Here is a 20,284-nt window from a genome sequence, read left to right as displayed (position 1 = left end):
CCTTTAAGTTCCATTACACCTAAAAAGTAAACAATTTTTTTCCATCTTAACTGAATGTTTAAGATAGATCAATAGACTACCTATACATAGCTTTGTGATTAATACCTAGTGGTGACAAAAAGCTGCTCAAGTCCTTTGGATTCCAGCCTGCCCATCACCAGTATATAGAAGCCTACATTTGATGTTTTAGAATGAACAACATGTGGATTTGTGAAGTAAAACTGATGAAAAGGCAAATGACGATACTAGAAGAGCAAGTCTGGTGTAGTGGTTAAGGTACTGGGCTAGAAAATAGAAATCTAGTCTTCCTTTAGGCATGAATGCCAGCTGAGTGATTTTGGGCCATTTACTCCCTTCTCAGCCCAATCCACCTCACAGGTTGTTGTGGGGGAAATTAGAAGCCAGGAGCATCAGTTCACCACCTTGAGTTATATATAAAAATTGCAGAATAAAAATCTGATGATGATGTATTTGGACTGAGTTGATCCAAAGTACAAATAGAGGACAGAGAAACTCTTCTATTAATTCTAATAGATTTTGAGTAGACATTGGAACACCACAAAGGCGGATGGTCATTAAGAAGACCACCTAATTTTAACGTTTACTAGTTAATTACAACATACTATGCATAGCAGCTAAAAGGCAGTGCTGAATAAGCAAAACGATTTTTATAGTAACTGGTTAAAATCAAAAATAACCCAATTTATACAGCAAAAATACAAAATCATTCATCAGATCAATGCTTTCTGAACAATCCTAACTATATGACAACGGGCCACAGTGAGGAGATCTTGATATCTACCCAAATCTATCTGTCTGTCTTCCCCTTACAGCTATGAATTTTAGAACACGATCTATAAGAGTACAGTGAACATAAGAGGAAAAAATGCTGAAATTTGAAATTTTTATACCTGCTTGATACTGAAATCATATAGAATAGCAGCAACATTAAAAACCTTCCAGATCACCTTTTATGTACAGTTATCATACAACAATCAGTCCTAAATCTAAATGCATTAATTGATAAACTCCTCTGTAACTGAAGTACATGTAATTGAAGCAAGATTAATTCTCTATCCAACCATTTCTTCTCTTGTTCATTTAATGCATTTTTTCTCTCCTTTAGTTATCGGTCTACAGTAGAACTGCAGAGGAACAGATAAAGGACATGCTGGAGCATGATACTCATCATTTAAGTCACTATCATCTATGTTAATAGGTAACACTTCTCCAATATTTCAGAAGTGAAATTCTTACTCCTGCTTAAATCTGGGATATTCTACATGCAAAGCATGTATTTCATGACAATATGGTGAGCAATAATTAACAGACAAGTCAGAATAACATTTTACAATAAAAAGATTTAAGACAAACTACTTTAAATCTAGTTTTTAAAAATATAATTTCAAGCAGTTTTTAAGCTTTTAATGATGTGGATCGATATGCAAAGGTTAGAATTAATATTTATCCAAATTATGAATACTTTAAATTAGTTTAGCTGAGCTTATCACTTGAAATACTAGTATTAATTTGGACTGCTTGACATGGAATTACATAAATTCAAAACAAAACAGGTAAACATTCTATTTTCTAAAAATAAATAAATAACAAAAAACATTTTGAAAAACTGTGTTAGATAAGGACAGTTCTTAATATATTTGAAAAGGAATGGAAATCAATGATAACTTTCTACCAAAAGGATTCCTAATCCCCAATTCTATAATGCTTGTTTCACCTACAGTGAATTTTAAAAATGGCTTCAGTGAAACAGATTTTCAGAAAAAAACCGACTGAACTTTGGTTCAAATAGTTATTCCTGGAAGGGCTATCTTGAGAAGGCCACATAAATAAATCATGGCCATCAAATGTATACTCCGAATTGCAGGTTTATTACTAACCTAACACAAATGTGAAAGTCCCAAATAAGGAAAGCTTTGCTTGTCCTTAAGGTTGCTCAAAATGTTCCGGCTCCCCACCCCCCAAAAACCAATTATTTGCAAATAATGGCCTGGATTTCATTGACGTATTAAAGTATGTCTAGGACAATACTAGAGCATTGGATGTGAGACAATCAAGCCAAATGGAGAAAGAAAAGCTTTTGAGATGTGTTTGAAGCTTTTATGTGATTCCAGCAAACTAATACCATAACATCAGAATATTAGCTTCTTACAAGACTATCCCAAACTGTTAGGTAAACAGCAACAGTTTAAAACATCCACCAAGGATTTGTTAAGGAAATTTATATTTCCATGGTTTTTCCTACTGAGGGTGAAAAGAGGCATATTATGAGATATACCATCAGACAAAAATTGGAGCTGGGAAGTTCAGCTTTGTTAGCATGTTGAGTCACCCCTGGGACCACATGGGTTTAGAACCATTCTTGCATGCTTGACTTTCTCTGACAGTCTGAATCTCCTCCTCTGTTCTGCCTTTTGGTGACTAGCTTTCTATTTGTTTAAAAAATGATACAACTCTTATCCTCTTAGAGCTTTTCTGATTCTCATGGAGAAAAGAATTAATTGCAAAGCAATTGAGTGTTATACTTGCTGGGCACTTTAACATGAATAAATAAATAGACAGACAAACCAATACCAGCATCTCTGAAAAATAAGTTAATGCAAAATTTGAAAATAAATATATTTTGTGTATTTTCAAAAATAAAAATTAAATACGTTTTTCCTTAGCCTTCACACTCCAACTGTACCATTACCCACCCTGCCATCAGCCACGTCAAATAATCAAGCACATGGCAGGGCTTCAGAAAGTATATGGCAGAGGAAAATGAGGCTCGGAAGAGGCACAGATAGGCTACATTTCTTAACTTAGCTTGATGAAACTATTCCAGTGACTCACACTAACAGGGGGCACAAAGGGAAAATGGCAGTTACGTAACATGATTTGTTGAAGAGCAGATACAAAAGCCACAATGAGGTGCTTGGGTTGGATGTTCTTCTTACAGAGGCAGGTCAGTGCTGTTATGTCGTGTTTTCCTGGAAGTCCCATCATCCTTAGGCAGTGCTCTCTGTAAGCTGGACATGGCTGCTGTCTTTTTGTGGTCAATGACCGCATAGGAATTGGTCCTGTGGGCTGGATGGGCAGCCGCACATGGGACGTGGGGGACTGGTATGTTTGGGCGCCCTTTACAAGGATCATCTTGCAGTTCCACCTGGATATAATTGAGCTGCCTTGGCTGCTCCAAATAAGGCCGGCAGAAGTCGAAATTGAAAACGCTGGGGGTACAACTGTGGCGCCGCTGCAAGCATCCTCCCCTACGCATGCCTCCATGTAGGGCAGCCCTTTCTGAGTTCATGTAATTTCGTAAAGGGTCATCTTCTTCAATTTCTGGATAACCAGTGGAGGAAGGTGTCATTGCATCACCAGAATCCTCTTCATCCTGGCCCTGTCTTAGGGGCTGGCACTCCCACACAGGGGGCAATGATGGCAAGTTCTCATAGTGCAGTAGGGCGGTCCGGCGATGGGAGCAACCGGCAGGATTCAGGTCCTCACGGGGAATTTTCAAGCGCCCGCTCCCCTGATGAAATAAGGTTCCTCGAGAAGGCAGCAGACCATTGAGGTTTTCATAAACACACTTGGGGGCGAGGCACTCGTCTTTGTAATCGTTGTTGTTGTTGTTGTGAGGAGTGCAGAAATGCCTTGAGCACTCCCAGTGGGGTCGACAGTAGCCATCACATTTCATCCTGTGCCTATAACCCAGTTTCGGGCCCAAAACAAACTTCACTTCTCCTGGCTGAATGTAAATCTGGGGATTCCGATCCTCCAGGGAGCAGCTATGATTGGAATGAGCAATCGGAGGATGAACTTCAGGTAAGGAGTGCATACAATGGTGGCCCCTTATATCATCTTCACCACTGGCTGTGTTTACATAGGTGTGGGACTAAAAAAGAAAGAAAGAAAGAAAGAGAGAGAGAGAGAGAGAGAGAGAGAGGGAGGGAGGGAGGGAGGGAGGGAGGGAGGGAGAGAGAGAAAGAAAGAAAGAAAGAAAGAAAGAAAGAAAGAAAGAAAGAAAGAAAGAAAGAAAGAAAGAAAGAAAGAAAGAAAGAAATTAGCAGGTGCTGAGAATGCTGCCTAGAAATCCTTCTTTATTTATTATGGATCACAGGATTAATAAGTATTTATACAGCATTTTAAAATGCATAAACAGGGTGATCTTTAACAGCAACAATGTTCAAAAGAAATGTAGTCCCATCTTAATCTTGGATTCTGTTATTAATAATTCTTTTTTTTTAAGTTTTAAAAATACATATTTTTATTATTGCATTTTGAGGGATGAGGGCATACTATTCTACAGGGACTTTCTTTCTATTGAGAAACCCCAAAGAACCTTTATATATTAACATTCGTGTGTTTTTTTTTAATTCAAAGGCGTGATAATTTTTTTTATTAACCCCTTCTTTTTATCAAATTCCCACAGATGTCATTCAATTAAGAGGGGAAGGAGATTTTCACACAATATAACTTAACAATAAAACCAATGTTTGTTATCAAGTGTGTAGTCAAGAAGGGATCTTTAAATAAGTATATTGTACTACCCAATTTTCACCAGAGGGGGGCACCGACCAACCATACAGTCTTCAGAATACTGTTGTCTGGCAATATTATAAACAAAACCCGAAATATCTTTCTCTGCCTTTCTCCCAGTGCCTGGCACAATATCCTTGAAATAGCTTTCAAAACCACTTGCATCCATGCCAAAGGAGGGAGGGGTAATTATATGCATCTACTTCCTAGCACAGAGAAAGCTGCCCAAGAAACTGGAGATTGCCCATTCTATATTACTTTCTCAACTGAACAATATTAAGAAATTTTCTGACATCCAAGGTATTGCAAAAAAGAAATGACTATTTCTGGTTCATTATGATCCGAAAAAACTACGAGAAAATATTTCAGCAAATATAGACACCCCCCCCATTCATTTCAGTAAGACCCTTCCCCTTTAAGTATATTATGTCAGTAAAAAATGGGAGGGAGAGAAAACGTATTATGAAACTATCATAGATGGGCAGGTGTTTTTGGAACAATGCAAATGTATCAAGAATAGAATTAACAAATGATGAAAAGACACAAAAATATGATTCTGCAAAAGGCTTCAGACTATCTTGGGATAGAATTACAGGGCAATTGTAAAGGATAACCTTTTTTGGCATGTTAAGCAATATGTCTATTTAGAACTACAAAGTGTTTTAATATTCCTTATGTTTTGCAAAGTTTTAAACTACAGTTTTATTTCCTGGATTGTAGTTAAAGAGAGATTATAAACCAGGGAAATCATTCATTTAAGAGAAACCAGGCGTTTGCCTAGCTCCAAGCTGCAAAATTGCTTCCCGGTATATCTTTATCTGACAATACATCTCATTGCTACATATGCATTGATCCATCAGTTGTGCACCTGTTTCAAACTACCTGTAAAACCTGTGGCAAACAGATAAGCAGAATAAATGGTGAGTCAATGAGGGGGGAAAATGGAAATATGGAGTAGTGAAAAAGGCAATCCCTGCATAATTTCTTTCAGTCAATTAACACTGTGTGTAGCCTTATTCAAGGTTAACATAACTGTTATTGGAAGAGAGCTTTAAAAAGATATTACAGGTAGTTTACAAAACAGTTCCAGAGAAATATTTAGAGAGAAAGTATATCTTTGGGAATTCTTAAGGCAGGGAGGAGGAGGAGGAGGCATAATAAGAATAAAGAAGCATGTTCTGGCTAGAGGCTCTCTCCTTATCCAGCTTCCTTCTTGAGTGGCTGCAAATTGCAGGTACCGAGTGTTTTTGGTTAATTAAGAGAATTGGAGTCCTGTAGTCACAGAGCATCCCGAATAACCAAGAAATCCTGTACCGAATCCCGTTAATCTCATCTCTTGGCTGCTCTGAGTACCCTCCTATTGCCCCGCAACTCTTCCACTGGGTTTTCAAGAGCCTCCAGTCGATGTGTGAGTGCCAGCTTCTGCTGGATTGCCATGCGCAACAAGGAGTTTAGAGTCTTCTTTTCATCCTCTGCAGCTTCCAGTTGCCTTTGCATCTCATCTAGCTGGCTCACATACTGATCACACCTGCTAGCAAACATGGCACGTAGGGAAGAGAAAGTAGCAGCATCCTCCTTCAAGGCCTTGAGCTCATGACGCGTTATTAATAATTCTAAACATGTTTCCTGACTGAAAATAATTTTTAAAAATCCTTATCAGATCACACCTGTCCTATCACACGATATTATGTTACCTAATCAAATCTAGTACAAGTAGGCCTTGACTTAAATCCATTTGTTTAGTGACCATTCAATGTTACAACAGCACTAAAGTGACTTATGACAGTTTTTCACACTTACAATTGTTGCAGCATTCCAGTGGTGACATGACCAAAATTCAGATGCTGGGCAACCGGCATGAGTTTATGATGGCCACAGTGTCCTAGGGTCATGTGATCAATTTTGCGACCTTCTGACAAGCATAGTCAATGGGGAATCCAGATTCACTTAACAGTCATGTTTGTAACTTAACAATTTCAGTGATTCACTTTAAAACCATGCCAAGAGAGGTTATAAAATGGGGCAAAATTCACTTAATAACTGTCTCACTTAGCAAGGGAAGTTTGGGGCTCAATTGTGGCCTAAAGACAAGGACTACCGGTATGCAGATTAAGAAAAGACAATACCACAATTCTTGTTTAATCAAGAAAATCATGTACACAGTTATGAAAAACCCATCCTAGCCTTTATTTGAGGATGGATGGAAGTAAAATGATTAACACCTTGTGCAATGAGAAGGTATTATTATTGTGCCTTTTTTATAACTACAAATACATCTTCTCAATAAGAAACTTTTCGTGAAAATACTTAGAAACTTAGCGCTGCATTAGTGAAAAAGAACAGGTGCCTATTTTCCTATAACAACATTAACTGGCATAGTTAAAATTAATTGTCAGACTTAGTATTAATAGGTGCAGTGTTCTAATTCATATGCAATACTTACTTGCCCATCAGGCATAATAAGAGCATGGGTAGCGTCCTCCCCAATGGAAGAATGCCTTAGACTACTCATAGGGGCATGGCAGGCTGCAGGACAAGATGAGGGCTCCATAGGGAAGTTGTGGAACCCATTAGGAAAACCTGGGACTATATATTCAAAAAATGAAGAAATGGGAGCACAATTAGCTTTACACAAAACTATATACACATTTACCAAAAATACCCCAAATACTTTGCTAATAGGCCAATGGACTCAGATTGTATGATGAAGTTCTCTACTGTAATGAGACAGAACAACACTTATAAAAACTAGGTTAAAATTTTGTTGTTGTTGTTTGCTGCGAAGTCGTGTCCGACCCATCGCGACCCTATGGACAAAGTTCCTCCAGGCCTTCCTGTCCTTTACCATCTGCTGGAGTCCATTTAAGCTCATGCCTACTGCTTCAATGACTCCATCCAGCCACCTCATTCTGTCGTCCCCTTCTTCTCTTGCCCTCAATCTTTCCCAGCATTAGGCTCTTCTCCAGTGAGTCCTTCCTTCTCACTAGGTGGCCAAAGTATTTGAGTTTCAACTTCAGGATCTGGCCTTCTAAAGAGCAGACAGGGTTGATCTCCTCTAGGACTGACCGGTTTGATCGCCTTGCAGTCCAAGGGACTCGCAGGAGTCTTCTCCAGCACCATAGTTCAAAGGCCTCAATTCTTTGGCGCTCAGCCTTTCTTATGGTCCAGCTTTCACTGCCATACATTGCAACTGGGAAGACCATAGCCTTGACTATACGCACTTTTGTTGACAGGGTGATGTCTCTGCTTTTTAGTGTGCTGTCTAGATTTGCCATGGCTTTCCTTCCCAGGAGCAAGCGTCTTTTAATTTCTTGGCTACAGTCCCCATCTGCAGTGATCTAGGTTAAAATACCTACCTCAAATCTAAGTGCAAAATAAAGGTCAAAATAACCAAATCAAACAATAATCTTCCTACTTCTCATGTATACTTTCCATAGCAGTTTTGGCGATATTTTACTGGAAATGTAAACATATCTGATAATTGTGTTTGGTTGCCTTAGAAATAAAGGAACAAGGTCACATAAAACTTAAAAACTTTACAATAAGCAAAAGACATGAATGAAGAGTAGACTTGATTTTATGAGACCAGATGATTAAATAATTAACAATAACTACCTGGAGACAAAACAGGTTAGTACAACTGTTGCAAATGTGCTGGGCCCTAAAGTAGCCCCAGTTCAGAGAAAATGTATATGGAAACAAGGCAATGACTCTCTTGCATAAATTAGAAATGCCCAATACTATAAATAGATTACAAATGCATTATAAAAGTGGATTGACATTATGGTTTCAGCCGTGAGTTTGCAGTGGAAAGAATGAGCAACTCAACAGACTCAAAACAGGGCCAAATCCCTGTATCTTTTTGTATAAGGTAAGGTATAAATGTTTGGCACATGCTTAAAAAATGGTTTCACCCCATACAAATATTCAAATTCCTATCAAAACAAAATATTCTGACCAAGAAGAAATGTCTGTGGAGATTCTCAGTTATCCAGCTCATAATTATCTCAAATGTGCTTTTTTGTCCCCAAAAGGCAACTGGATTGATTGTTTTTTCCTTGTGGAAGATGGTTTGCTTTTCATCCAAGAAGCTTCATCAGTTCTGATGCCGGGGGTATGGAAAGTTCCAGAACCAATTGCAACCTGATTTAGGTGACCCTGAGGGCTTCACATGGCCTCAAAAGCTCTGAGGGAGAGTTCTAATGTCCAGATGACTGCAAAGAAATACAATCCTTCCATCCCCTCCCCCCCACCCTATCAGAACCTATCCTTCCATTCCCCTCCATCCAGTCTCAACAGTAAATATCTATCCTTCCTTTCCCCCCGCCCCCCCCATCAGAACTGATAAGGTTTCTTCGATGATGAGAAGCAAAAGGATTTTCTTCTTCTTCCTCAAGGAAAAAAAACAGTCCAGTTGCCTTTTAAAGAAAAAAGCACCTTTGTGATACCAAAAAGAAATGCTCTAGAGCACGGGAGTCAAACTCACGTCACGTGACATGTCGCAACGTATCGTGACTTTTTCCCCATTGCCGGCAATGGGGAGGGCGTGGTTTGGGTGTGACACATCCGGCCCATGGGCTGGCGGTGTGACACCCCTGCTGTAGAGTAGAGGCTAACATAGGCCTCATTTCCCTATCTCTTCCGATTTGTAAGAGGGTCTCACTATCGGGTGTCTGGGGAGTCCGGGGTAGTTCCAGTTCAGCTGCGTTCCTTGTAATGACAACAGGTTCCTCCACCACACTGATACTATTACACTGCATCAGATCCTGCAGCAAATTAAATATCTCTTCAGCTCTTGAGCACTTGAATGCAAAAATTCCTAGGTGAAAAAGAGAAAGTCTATTTTAATACTAGTATGTTCACATTCTCTAAAACAAGAAATCCGTATCAGATAAACATAAACATTTCAGCTTACCAGCTGAAATCCAGATGGCCCCCGACCTTCGCTCCTTCTGGCGTGATCTAAAAACTTATCTATTCCAACAAGCCGGCCTGGCCTGACGGATTTGGGTTTTAAAATTTTCTCACTTTATTGCTTTATTGTATTCTTACTTTATTGCTCTGTACACCGCCCTGAGTCCTCCGGGAGAAGGGCGGTATATAAAACAAATAAATTAAATAAATAAATAAATAAATAAATAAATAAATAAATAAATAAAGTGATGCTAACAAACTGCACCATTACTCTGTGAAACTCCAGCCATATACCTCTAAACATCAGCAGATTACTAAATACAGTGAAAGCAACATATAGACATTTGGACAAATCAAAAGGATAGGTTTAAGATGTAATGTGTATACTGAAACTAAAGGGCTGGTCCTGAGATTACACCTTAATTTGGGATCTCCTTAGAAATACGTTGACTATTTACCAACTTCATTTATATCTTTTGACACAAGGACATGTCTTCAAAATCATAAATATTACTATACCAGTTAAATACTAATTGTATAATTAGTTATACTAATGAAATTACTAATAAGGGAAGCAGCAAAAATGAATCAAAAGGTTACGTTTTCATCATATACTTATTTAAACGATAAAAGAAAGGCTGCCTCTTTAGAGAAGAGCTTCAGGACCTCTGAAATTACAAGTGCATGAAGCTGGGGAGAAGAAACCATGATCTCTGAAGCATCCTGGGCTCAAATTATTTAGGACAAATTCGAAACACAGATATTTGGTCTGGCAGTCTCTCAGTCTGGCAGCTATTCTCAGCCACTAGGATATACATAAAATGGAATTATGGTTTCACTTGTGTAACATTCTGGCCAGGAATAAGAGTGTTTTATAATTTGAATGCATTTCAACAAACCCAGGTTGTATAAACACACATAGCATGAACAGTTATAGTCAGAACATAACTTAGAACCTCCAGCTAAGAAATAGTACATTTTAAATTGCTGCTTATTGTTATGGTGTTCTGGAATAATCATAGAGAAAGAACTGAAATTGAATTTTCTCTACAGTTCCATTTATACTGTTATTCACTTGCATTTGCCATATTTCAGTGAAAGTAAAAAGCAGAATTGGAAAGGAAAAAGAAAAAGCACAAAGTTACCATTACTGTTACTAGTATTACTTGGTAAATTTTCAACTGTGCTGCCCATGAGAAATTTGAGGAAAACATTACCTGAATCTTACTTGGGCAAAGTAAGCCTGCAGCACCATGAGCCTGCACAAAGAATCTAACAAGCTATTTCCATTTATGTTTGCTAGCTCAATTTTGAGATTAGAACCTTTTTTGCGAATCATTGAAATCTTTTCATTGATTCGCCGATTTAACAGGATTGTACTGGCAAACGTTTGGGAAGCACAGTAACTCGCTTTTGTATTAAACTGCAACACCTGCCCACTACCCATAAATACTTTTATCAATTGTCTCTCTATTCTGAACTAACCAATCAGATTCCGGCATGCACAGACGTGAACCAAAAACCCATAGCAACAAGGACAAGAACATGGCAACAACAGCTGCAATTCTGAATAAAAATATTCTAACACACACACACACACACACACGTCAGTAGATCCTACACATTTTCTGTCTTGTCTTCCTGATATTAAGAATGATCATTCAAGTGAAATAAGCTTTAAAATCCAACCATGAGAGAAAGGAATGTGAAAAGAATCAAAGAATATTCACATAATGGAAGGGAAATAATGAATCTTACAACCACTGAACATCAAACCTGCCTTTTTTTTTATCCACACTGCTTTGACCAAAGGCTTTTTGGATTTTTTTACTATTTCATCTGTAACGTAAAGATCATACTCCTGGCACAAACTAATGCCAATGGTGAACAAACCATGGGTTATAAACAGGCAGCCAACTAGGTAATATTCCTACCAAGGTCAAAATATCACATTATAGATAGTCCTCAACTTATGATCATATATTCAACAACGATGAAGTTACAGTAGCGCTGAACAAATGGTATTTACACCTGGTCCCTGAAAATATGGCTACGGCAGCATCCCTGAGGTCACGCAATCCAAATCAGTCACTGGATAGCCTGCCCACACTTACAATCACGGGGACTCTTCTACTTCTTCCCCTGCCTACTTCCCCATCTTTGCCCTTTGGGCCTCTGAACTCCACAGCTCTGCAAGGCAACTGCTGGCCACACAAGGCTTTCTTCCTGAGATGACATGTAGCAGTTTCTTTATAAGACCTGGGGAAGAAGCCCTCATGTGGCCAGCAGCTGCCTTACAAATGGCCAGGTTTTTATTTAAATCAAAATGTATTAAATCCTGACCTGGACACAATACCACAAGACATCATAATCTTGTATTATTTTCAAAAGCTGTAACACAGGGGTCTCCAACCTTGGCAACTTTAAGATTTCTGGATTTCAACTCCCAGAATTCCTCAGCCAGCTTGGCTGGCTGAGGAATTCTGGGAGTTGAAGTCCACAAGTCAAAGTTCCAAGGTTGGGGACCTCTGGTGTAATAGCTTTTGAAAATTAATATACGACTATGATGTCTTGTGGTATTGTTTGCAGGTCAGGATTTAATACATTTCGATTTAAATTAAAACCTAAAACTGTGATTTATTCTGAAATAAAAGTGAAAGCTTTCATTCTTCTCCTCTTAGGTGCAGAGAAAAAAAAGAACTGCATAACAGCCTGAGCATCACAGATTTTATTCATAATTATTTAAAAGTTAGACCTGATTTCAAAAGATTCAGCATAAATATAATGCATTTATAAAATTTATCACTATGAAGACAAGAGATTATCAACAGTAGGTAGGGGTCTCATAAAGAATTATTCAACTGGGTCCTCAGAGTCTGAAGCGCTATGCTTCTGAAAGACAGATCCTAATGATTTGCAAATAGCTATCTAGTTTCTGAGAAACATAGTCTGGCTACTGATGGACATAAAGTATTACATAGACCTCTGAGCTGATATAGCAAGATAATTTTATTTTCTAGTTTATTTTGTTATTAAATTTAGGTACTGCTGCATCTTGTGAAAGGATATGGCATCAACTTTCTCTTATAACATTATGCCATTTTTATTAATTCCAACACTGCTAGATTTAGATTGGAATTTTAATTTGGATTAGATATAATTCTGTTTTTAAAAATGTTACTATTCTTAATATAGTCTAACTATTCTTAATGTAAAAAAGATTTAAATGATCTCAGTGTTATTCCCAACCTTGCACATCTAACCATACACATATGGATTTAAAAGACTATCAGAGTATAGGTCAGAACACTCCCTTCAATGCTGTTAATATGAGAGGCGTTAGAAACCTGAATGCCAGATATTTAGACTATTCATTTATATATGGTTGGCCTTGATGAAGCAGAATACTAGACTAAATAGGCTTTAAAAAATGTTCTTTCATTAATACTTATCTGAAAACAAAAGTGTGAATTTCCTTACGTGTCATATTAGAAGTTTTGTTTCTATTTTTAAACCAGATTTATAACATCCTATGAAGAGACAAAGTAGATGTTATCCCAGGCTAACAGCTCTCCTGCTGTTTGGTGAGAAACGTACATACCCTGTCCAGTCAGGCAGCGACGTCCACTTTCAAAGGAGAAGAGATTGGAATCATAGCCATAGCGACGCAAGCAAAGGTAGGGCCACCGAACAGCATCGCGTTTGTGAGTGTGTAAAACAAGGTCCCTCTGTGTCAATTCCATTATCCCTGAGCCCAGCTCATTGCCCTCATCATCCACATTTGTCACCTGTAGAAACCAAAGCCAGTTTTCAGGGGTTACTAAAAACCATATAAAGAGACACAGTGGGGCTATAAACTAGTAGTGTAGCTACTGAGGAAGGAACACCAACCCAACCTCATCTCTGTAAGGCAGCCATTTTTTTCTTATTCAGTGGTAAAATACTTTAGAACAAAGTTTCTCAGCCTTGCCAATTTTAAGATGTGTAGACTTCAGCTCCCAGATTTCCCCAGTCAGTGGAAGTTCAAATATCCTAAAAAGCCAAGATTGAGAAACGTTGCATAAGATGAATACTTCCTTACCAGAAAAATATTTCAGGCAGGTACACCTAGAGTCAATGCTAGCCCATCAACAAGACCTCAGCTACTCAGGAAATTGCTCCCTCTGGTGATCTGAGGAGTGTTTTCTTAGCCTTAAGCATATAGTAATACTAACAATGCATTTATTAATCACCATGCTTCTACTTTGGGAATGCCATCTAAGATTCCCTGCATAATACTACTGTCTAGTACCAATCATCAACTAATTTATTTATCAAACTTATATACCGCCCTTCTCCCGTAGGACTCAGGGAGGTTCACAAGGTTTTTTTAAAAAGCAATACAACAATTACAGAAATTAAAAACAATTGACCCAAGTTAAATGATTCACCTCGAAAGAATTTTCAAACTCACAGTCATGCAATATATATATTTATATTTATATTTATTAAATTTTTATACCGCCCTTCTCCCGAAGGACTCAGGGCGGTGTACAGGGCAATAAACATTAAAAAACAAAGTACAAAAGTTAAAAACAATTAAATGATTTATGCCCGATATATACAATAGTTAAAACCATATTAAAACCCAACCCCAAACCCATCAGACCAGGCCAGCTTGCTCAAATAAATAGGTTTTTAGATCCCGCCGGAAGGAGCGAAGGTCGGGGGCAATCCGGAGCTCAACCGGCAATGCCTTTACCAACCATACACAAAAGGTCAGAAAATTGTCAATATTTTAAATCTTCAGACTGAATGTTAAGCAAAGAGGGAGGACAAAATTTAGTTATTTATTGAGACAGAATTCCTTGAAATATACAGAGAAGATAAACTTTCTCAGCTAAAGGCAGTGATACTTAACTGAAGAAAGCACTAAGAAGAATGGGGGAAAAATCCATAAAAAGGAGTTTCTCAATCTGACTTCAGTCTTGAGATGAAATTTTATTTGAGTTAACTCACAGCGATCAATATTAGTAGAAGAACACATTATAAAAGACAAAAAACATAACTTACCTTAAACTTGGTAGGGTGGTTATCTGGAACCCTGTCTCGGCATAGGCTACTGCAGCACATTCCCATGGTGTCAAAACAACAGGCAAACCCTGGAACTTAAGGAAAACCAGAATACTGAAGACCAAAATGTAAACCACATCTTTCTAACAAAATATTTTCAATGTTTCAAAACCCCAATGGGAGATGGAGAAAAAAAGGCAAAGGTATACACCACTTATGTGTACAGTGCTTCAGATTTAATAAGAAATACGTGCATGGAGGCAGTTATATATCATCTGTCAGCAACTTTTTAAAGTGATATTTGTGCTCTAGTGAGAGATTGCTGAGAGTGTCCTGTGCCAAGAGTATGGAGAGTGACTTTATGTTACACGTATAACACAGTGGTTTGATTTCTTTATGATCCCAGACCAGTAAACTAGTATAATAATTTTCAAAGTGATGTTAGATCATGTTCAGGCAGCACTAAGGAAAACATGGTAAGACCAATGTCTTCAAATTCACACTACCAAAAACCCACAATATGGGACAATTATTGTCTGTTGTATTAGAATTACAAATAAAAAACATTTTTATCATCCCTTAAGGACAGGATTTCAGACAAATCATCATATTCCTGCTTAAGCCTTACCTAGCCATGGCTGTCAGCAGTTTTTTAAGGGAAGGATTCCCACATTCTCCACACAAGCCTGTGCTGGGTGTCATGGCAATCAAGATGCCAAGATGTCATTTATGGTTTCATAGAAACTATGTCAACTTTCACCTATAAGGAAGAGAAAAAAATAAAACCACTTGAAATGACTAACCCCCCGAAAATTATCAACCTGTATTTGACAGTCTCTTTTTGTACTCATACAGGCCAAATATCATGAACAAATCATTTTAAACTTCTTTACTCCCTGACAGAAATATAGCAGAAACCTTGCTGTTCATCATCTGTCACAATGAGAATTAGAAATTTACTTTAAAGTTTAATTAAAATATTATTTTACATTTGTTTTCTGGAATAATTTGGTGTTCCATTTTACAAAATAAGTAAAAAAAAGTTAACATAATTCATGAACAATGAAAATATTAATAATTTGTATCCCTACACTGGATAATAACCTAAAAAAATTAAGTGTGGGTGCTCCTCTGTTACCTAGTGAGAAAACAAGTTAACGACAAACATCCTTGAAAGGCAACTTGCTTACTAGTACTGTAATATGTTAATGTCCCAGAAGGAAGATCCAGATGTTTAAGACATGCACTCATTTTACATAGATTTAAATGTGAGGGCTTAAACAGGTGTATCTGAAATTGTCTGTCTTGTAACACATCCAAAAAATCAGTGCAGGGATTCCTTCAGGAATTTTGACATCTGCTTAAAAGGATATTGATTACATTTAAGAGATAGAAAATGTCCACTTCCCAGATTGTTGTAGGATTTGGTAATAAAACTAATGAACAATGGAGTTGTACAGAGCTTGTAAAAAGTTAAATGAGAGGTTTAATAACAGACTATCTTCAAGAGCTAATTGGTTATTTAGCTATTTATCAACTATCATCGTTTTAAAACATTCTGAATTCCAGATATTCCTAAATTGTTTCTCTCCCTGGCAGTGAATGAAAAATCCTACTGCTCCTGCACAAAGATTGGTTTTGACCATGTTAGTTAATCAAAAAGTTGTTAGAAATCTAACATACTTCAGTTCTCAGGAAGTTCACCTGTCTTCCATGTTGTATTTGGTTCTTTTGCTGGCTGTTTCCAGCTTGGCTGTAAATCACACTTCGTTTCTGCAGGCCTGGAGTGCCAAACATTCTGCAATTAATCAACAAACAACAATTTACAGGGGAAAAACCTTGCAGTTGCACTCTAATATAGTTACAGGGATATACAAAACAAACTTTGCTCATTGTTAACTCAGAATGAAAAAAGAATCATACATACAAAAGTCATTTCAATGTTATTAGCAATTTTTCTGAACATGAATAACTCATTCATTTCTATAAACACTATGCTGCCGCAGAATAACCATAAAAGATAACCAAGAACTATTCTAATGAATTTTTATTTAAATTTTATTTAAACTTTTAAGGTGCTTCTACTACTAAATTTCCTAAAGTGGTTCTGCTGTTTCTTCTCACAAAAAACAGTACAGAAGAAAGCTGCAAATGTACCAATATAGCAATAACTATTAACCTAAGCAACAGGCAGTCTCTCCTTCATGATACAATTCCTGATTCCCTGATATACAATTGAAGAATAGCTTGCCCCATACCTGAAAGCCCATTTTAAATTAAATTAAAATGCAATTTATTATTTCTATAAGAAGCATCAAGAGTCAACCAATTCTAAAATAAATTATGACTGTTCCCAATGATAACGTCTATCATTATACTGAGCATTTTTCTTGCATGAAGCAATAAATATGACAACAGAAGAACAGACAAAAAAACAATCAGGACTAACAAAATCCATATTATGATTTCAACATACATATACTAACTATGCACTGCACGGATTTTAAGTTGCAGCTTTGTCTGAGCAGTAATGCACAATCAAGATATGGATTAGGGGAAAAGGCTGAATAATAACATAAACAGGCCTCAAGCACAAGATTACAGAACATTTATCCAACATTGATGAAATTTTGTTCTGAGGATGCACCACATATATTGTTCGCCTTCAAATGTTTCAACCCAATACAATAAGAATTACTGCAAACCACTGCAGACTGCAAACTACTGTTTGCAAATCAGAAACACACTAATTTCAGAATAATTTCTTCTTTTCCTTACATAGAGTTAATTATGGTCATATATTAAAGTGCAAAAGCACAAGTTCTCTTAACTAATGCTTGTGCAGAAATTTCAAATTATGGTATTTCTGATTTTCAAGGAAACTAAGAGAGCACAGATGCCAGTGCAAAATCATAGCTGATATACAAAAAGGAAAGAGTCATTCAAAATGTAAAGATGGAAACATACAGTATTTATGTTAGATATTATTTGCAAACTTTTGTTTCCAGCATTAACTGTCCTTCAAATATAGGAAGCCTTACTGTTGCTTACTAATACTTGATAAGCATTGTCTTTTAAGAGTTGTTCTTCATTTGCATCTAATTGTAGCATAAACCTATTCCAGAAACCTTTTTTCTGGCATTACCTCTATCTGATTTCTACATCTGAAACAGCCTTGAGTTTGTCCTTAACTGTAAGGTAAAGGTAAAGGTTCCCCCGCACATGCGTGCTAGTCGTTTCCGACTCTAGGGGCCGCTGCTCATCTCCATTTCAAAGCCAAAGAGCCAGCGCTTGTCCAAGGACGTCTCCGTGGTCATGTGGCCGGCATGACTAGATGCCAAAGGCACACGGAACGCTGTTACCTTCCCACCGTAGTAGTGGTCCCTATTTTTCTACTTGCATTTTTACGTGCTTTCGAACTGCTAGGTTGGCAGAAGCTGGGACGAGTAACAGGCGCTCACTCTGTTACGCGGCACTCGGGATTTGACCCGCCAAACTGCCGACCTTCTGATCGACAAGCTCAGCCACCGCGTCCTTAACTGTACTGGTGTTAAAATAGTTTCCTCTCTATCTCAATATATTGTAGGTTTTGTTGAAGATACAGTTGGTACACTCAGGCAATCCTTTGGGGGGTGGGGGGGTAGATTAGACTGATCCCACTAGCCCATTGAAACTAGTACAAATAGACCCCTGGGCACTGTCCTCCATTCCACTTTGGGCAGGAGAGTCTGGTTCTTTCAAATCAGACTCTTCTCTTATACTTGACAGGTCCCTGAGCTGACAGCAGCGGTGACTGTCAGTAAAGCAGGAGAAAAAGAGCAACTTTCCCCATGTTTGTCAGTTACTGTCTGATCAACTTTTAAGCATACGTCCAGTGCTCTTCTGGAATAACACTAAGCCAATGCCTAAAATGTGTCCATTTAGCAACTGACATCAGCTGACAGCCAGATCTCCCTATAAGTCCCTTCCACAAAACAACTGTGCAAAGCCACAGCAAATTCTGGCAGATGGCTATATCTGTACCAAGGTTACATTAAGAACAGCATTTGTTGCTAACATGCCTATAGCAGGATAAGAATGGCCACAGAGGATACCAATTTTATAGTGGTGTAGTTTTCTGCCAGTTCATGGACTCCTGGATAGCATTATAATCCAGGCATCAGGAAGTCTTCTGAAACATGCTATCCAACATCAGCATCCTCCATTATTATCGGTATCTATATTATTACATACCTAAAACTGAATCAATTTCACTTAGGAAATTTTCATTTTTCTATCTGGCAGCAAATAATTTCATATATTGTTGCTCTAAAATAATTTTCATTCACTGTGTTTAAAACCAAGATGTTAGGGACTACATCATGCTCAAAATGGTTAAAAAAATATTAGCTTTGAGAAAGATGCTCAGTTCTGATCAATTCTTATTCCTTCTACATCTCTATCACTAGCCAGCAAAATCCTACACCTAAGGCAAAGATACAAATACTACATAAAACATTAACAAATCTACCAATGACATAACAGATGACGAAAATGCAAAATATTCCAATTACAGTCTTTTTGGACCAAGTAAAGCTCTCTCACACAAAAAGGACTAGAGTGCAGTTCTGTACAATATGATTAAGGCATTTACTAGTCCCAGGAAAAGAGAAGCCTACAGAGAATTAAAGATAATCATAAAGCACACAAATTTTGTTCACTTATTGGTACATGAACAAAATTAGATTTGCCAATTATATGTGTGACAGCACTGAAATCTTTAACAGCTATCCAATGAAGCCAATATCCTAATAAATAATTTTAGTCTTGCTTTTATTGCAATTGATTCAAACAGCTACTTCTCCAAAACTATTACCAGAAAAAAGAAAATCACGACGAAAGATTATTGCTGTCCTATCCACCCACCGGAGGGATTGCAGATTAAAATGCAAGAAAATAATTTTCAAGATATACAATAGTTATGGATAGGAAGGAGACAAAACTGCTGGAATCGGATGGGTGACAAGGGAAGAACAACGGCGATAAATATGAGCGTGCAAAGAAACTGGGAGAAAACCGCCGTCCTTGGCCGGGGAAAGGGTGGGAGCGGGTTGGGTTTGCAGGCGCCGGCGCCAGGGGAAGACCTCCAGGAGGAGGAGGAGGAGGAGGCCGGAGGCGAAAGCACCGTCAGGATAACAGATAAGCTGGCCTCCGTGACTTGGGAAGACGGCGCGGATTTGGGCAGGGGAAAGCCTGAGAGGTCAATACTTGCGGCACCGTCCAAGCGCGGCACAGGATAGAAATGACGGAAACCGCCGCCGCCGCCGCGTCCCTTGCCCAAGTCCAGCCCGGGTCGGAGACGCCGGGAGCAGCGAGTACGCCAGGCAGCCTAGAGCGTCACTCGCCGTCAGGAGGACTTGGGCTTTCGACGGGCGAAGAGCGAAGTGGCGGCGGACCGCAACCACAGTCTTTACAATTGGCAGATTATCACCCCGTGGTCGAACGACGCGACTTTAAATGCCTTTTTTTTTACTTCATTAAGGGATCGCTGTTTTCCTCAAAAAGAAGGATGCGATTTAGATTTTAACGGAGTTCTCCTTGGGCACAGCAGCGAATCCGCCAGGCTTCCCTCGCCTCCAGTAGATATGAACGAAAATGGGAAATCACGTTCATTCTAATTGTCATGCCTTTGAAAGGATTTGAAAAGGCTGAGCAGTTAAAAAAAAATGCCACGCCAACACCAATTCAGTCCACGGACACCCTACGGTTGCAAATTAAGCGTCGGCCTCCATTTGCTAAC

At 38.3% G+C, this 20,284-nt stretch overlaps 1 protein-coding gene across 2 annotated transcripts; it reads right to left on the bottom strand.

The window, feature by feature from the left end:
• Nucleotides 1-255: 255 nt before the first annotated feature.
• Nucleotides 256-19,373, bottom strand: FRS3 (fibroblast growth factor receptor substrate 3). Of its 2 annotated transcripts, XM_081323167.1 has the most exons (8): nucleotides 18,739-19,373; nucleotides 16,189-16,303; nucleotides 15,134-15,265; nucleotides 14,506-14,600; nucleotides 13,055-13,241; nucleotides 9,203-9,358; nucleotides 6,983-7,125; nucleotides 256-3,895 (listed from the first exon to the last, which is right to left on the bottom strand). In XM_081323167.1, exons 4-8 carry the CDS (start codon nucleotides 14,569-14,571, stop codon nucleotides 2,954-2,956), a joined length of 1,494 nt encoding a protein of 497 aa, XP_081179293.1. In that variant the 5' UTR covers nucleotides 14,572-14,600; nucleotides 15,134-15,265; nucleotides 16,189-16,303; nucleotides 18,739-19,373; the 3' UTR covers nucleotides 256-2,953. The 2 variants fall into 2 exon arrangements, with proteins under 2 accessions (XP_081179293.1, XP_081179292.1); XM_081323166.1 differs by lacking the exon at nucleotides 18,739-19,373 and having other exon boundaries at nucleotides 16,189-16,327.
• Nucleotides 19,374-20,284: the final 911 nt, after the last annotated feature.

The sequence above is a fragment of the Vipera berus genome (genome assembly GCF_964194415.1).
Source record: "Vipera berus genome assembly, chromosome: 3".
Classification (NCBI taxonomy): Eukaryota; Metazoa; Chordata; class Lepidosauria; order Squamata; family Viperidae; genus Vipera; species Vipera berus.
This window is presented reverse-complemented; position numbering and strand designations above follow the sequence as displayed.

What these genes read in the sequence shown, in the direction of transcription:
- FRS3 (XM_081323167.1), bottom strand. Translation starts at nt 14,571, where the DNA reads ATGGGAATGTGCTGCAGTAGCCTATGCCGAGACAGGGTTCCAGATAAC. An exon ending in TCGCTGCCTGACTGGACAGG is followed by an intron (nt 9,359 to 13,054) that starts GTATGTACGTTT and finishes TTTTTCACCTAG; the next exon opens with GAATTTTTGCATTCAAGTGC. An exon ending in GACTCCCCAGACACCCGATA is followed by an intron (nt 7,126 to 9,202) that starts GTGAGACCCTCT and finishes TTGAATATATAG; the next exon opens with TCCCAGGTTTTCCTAATGGG.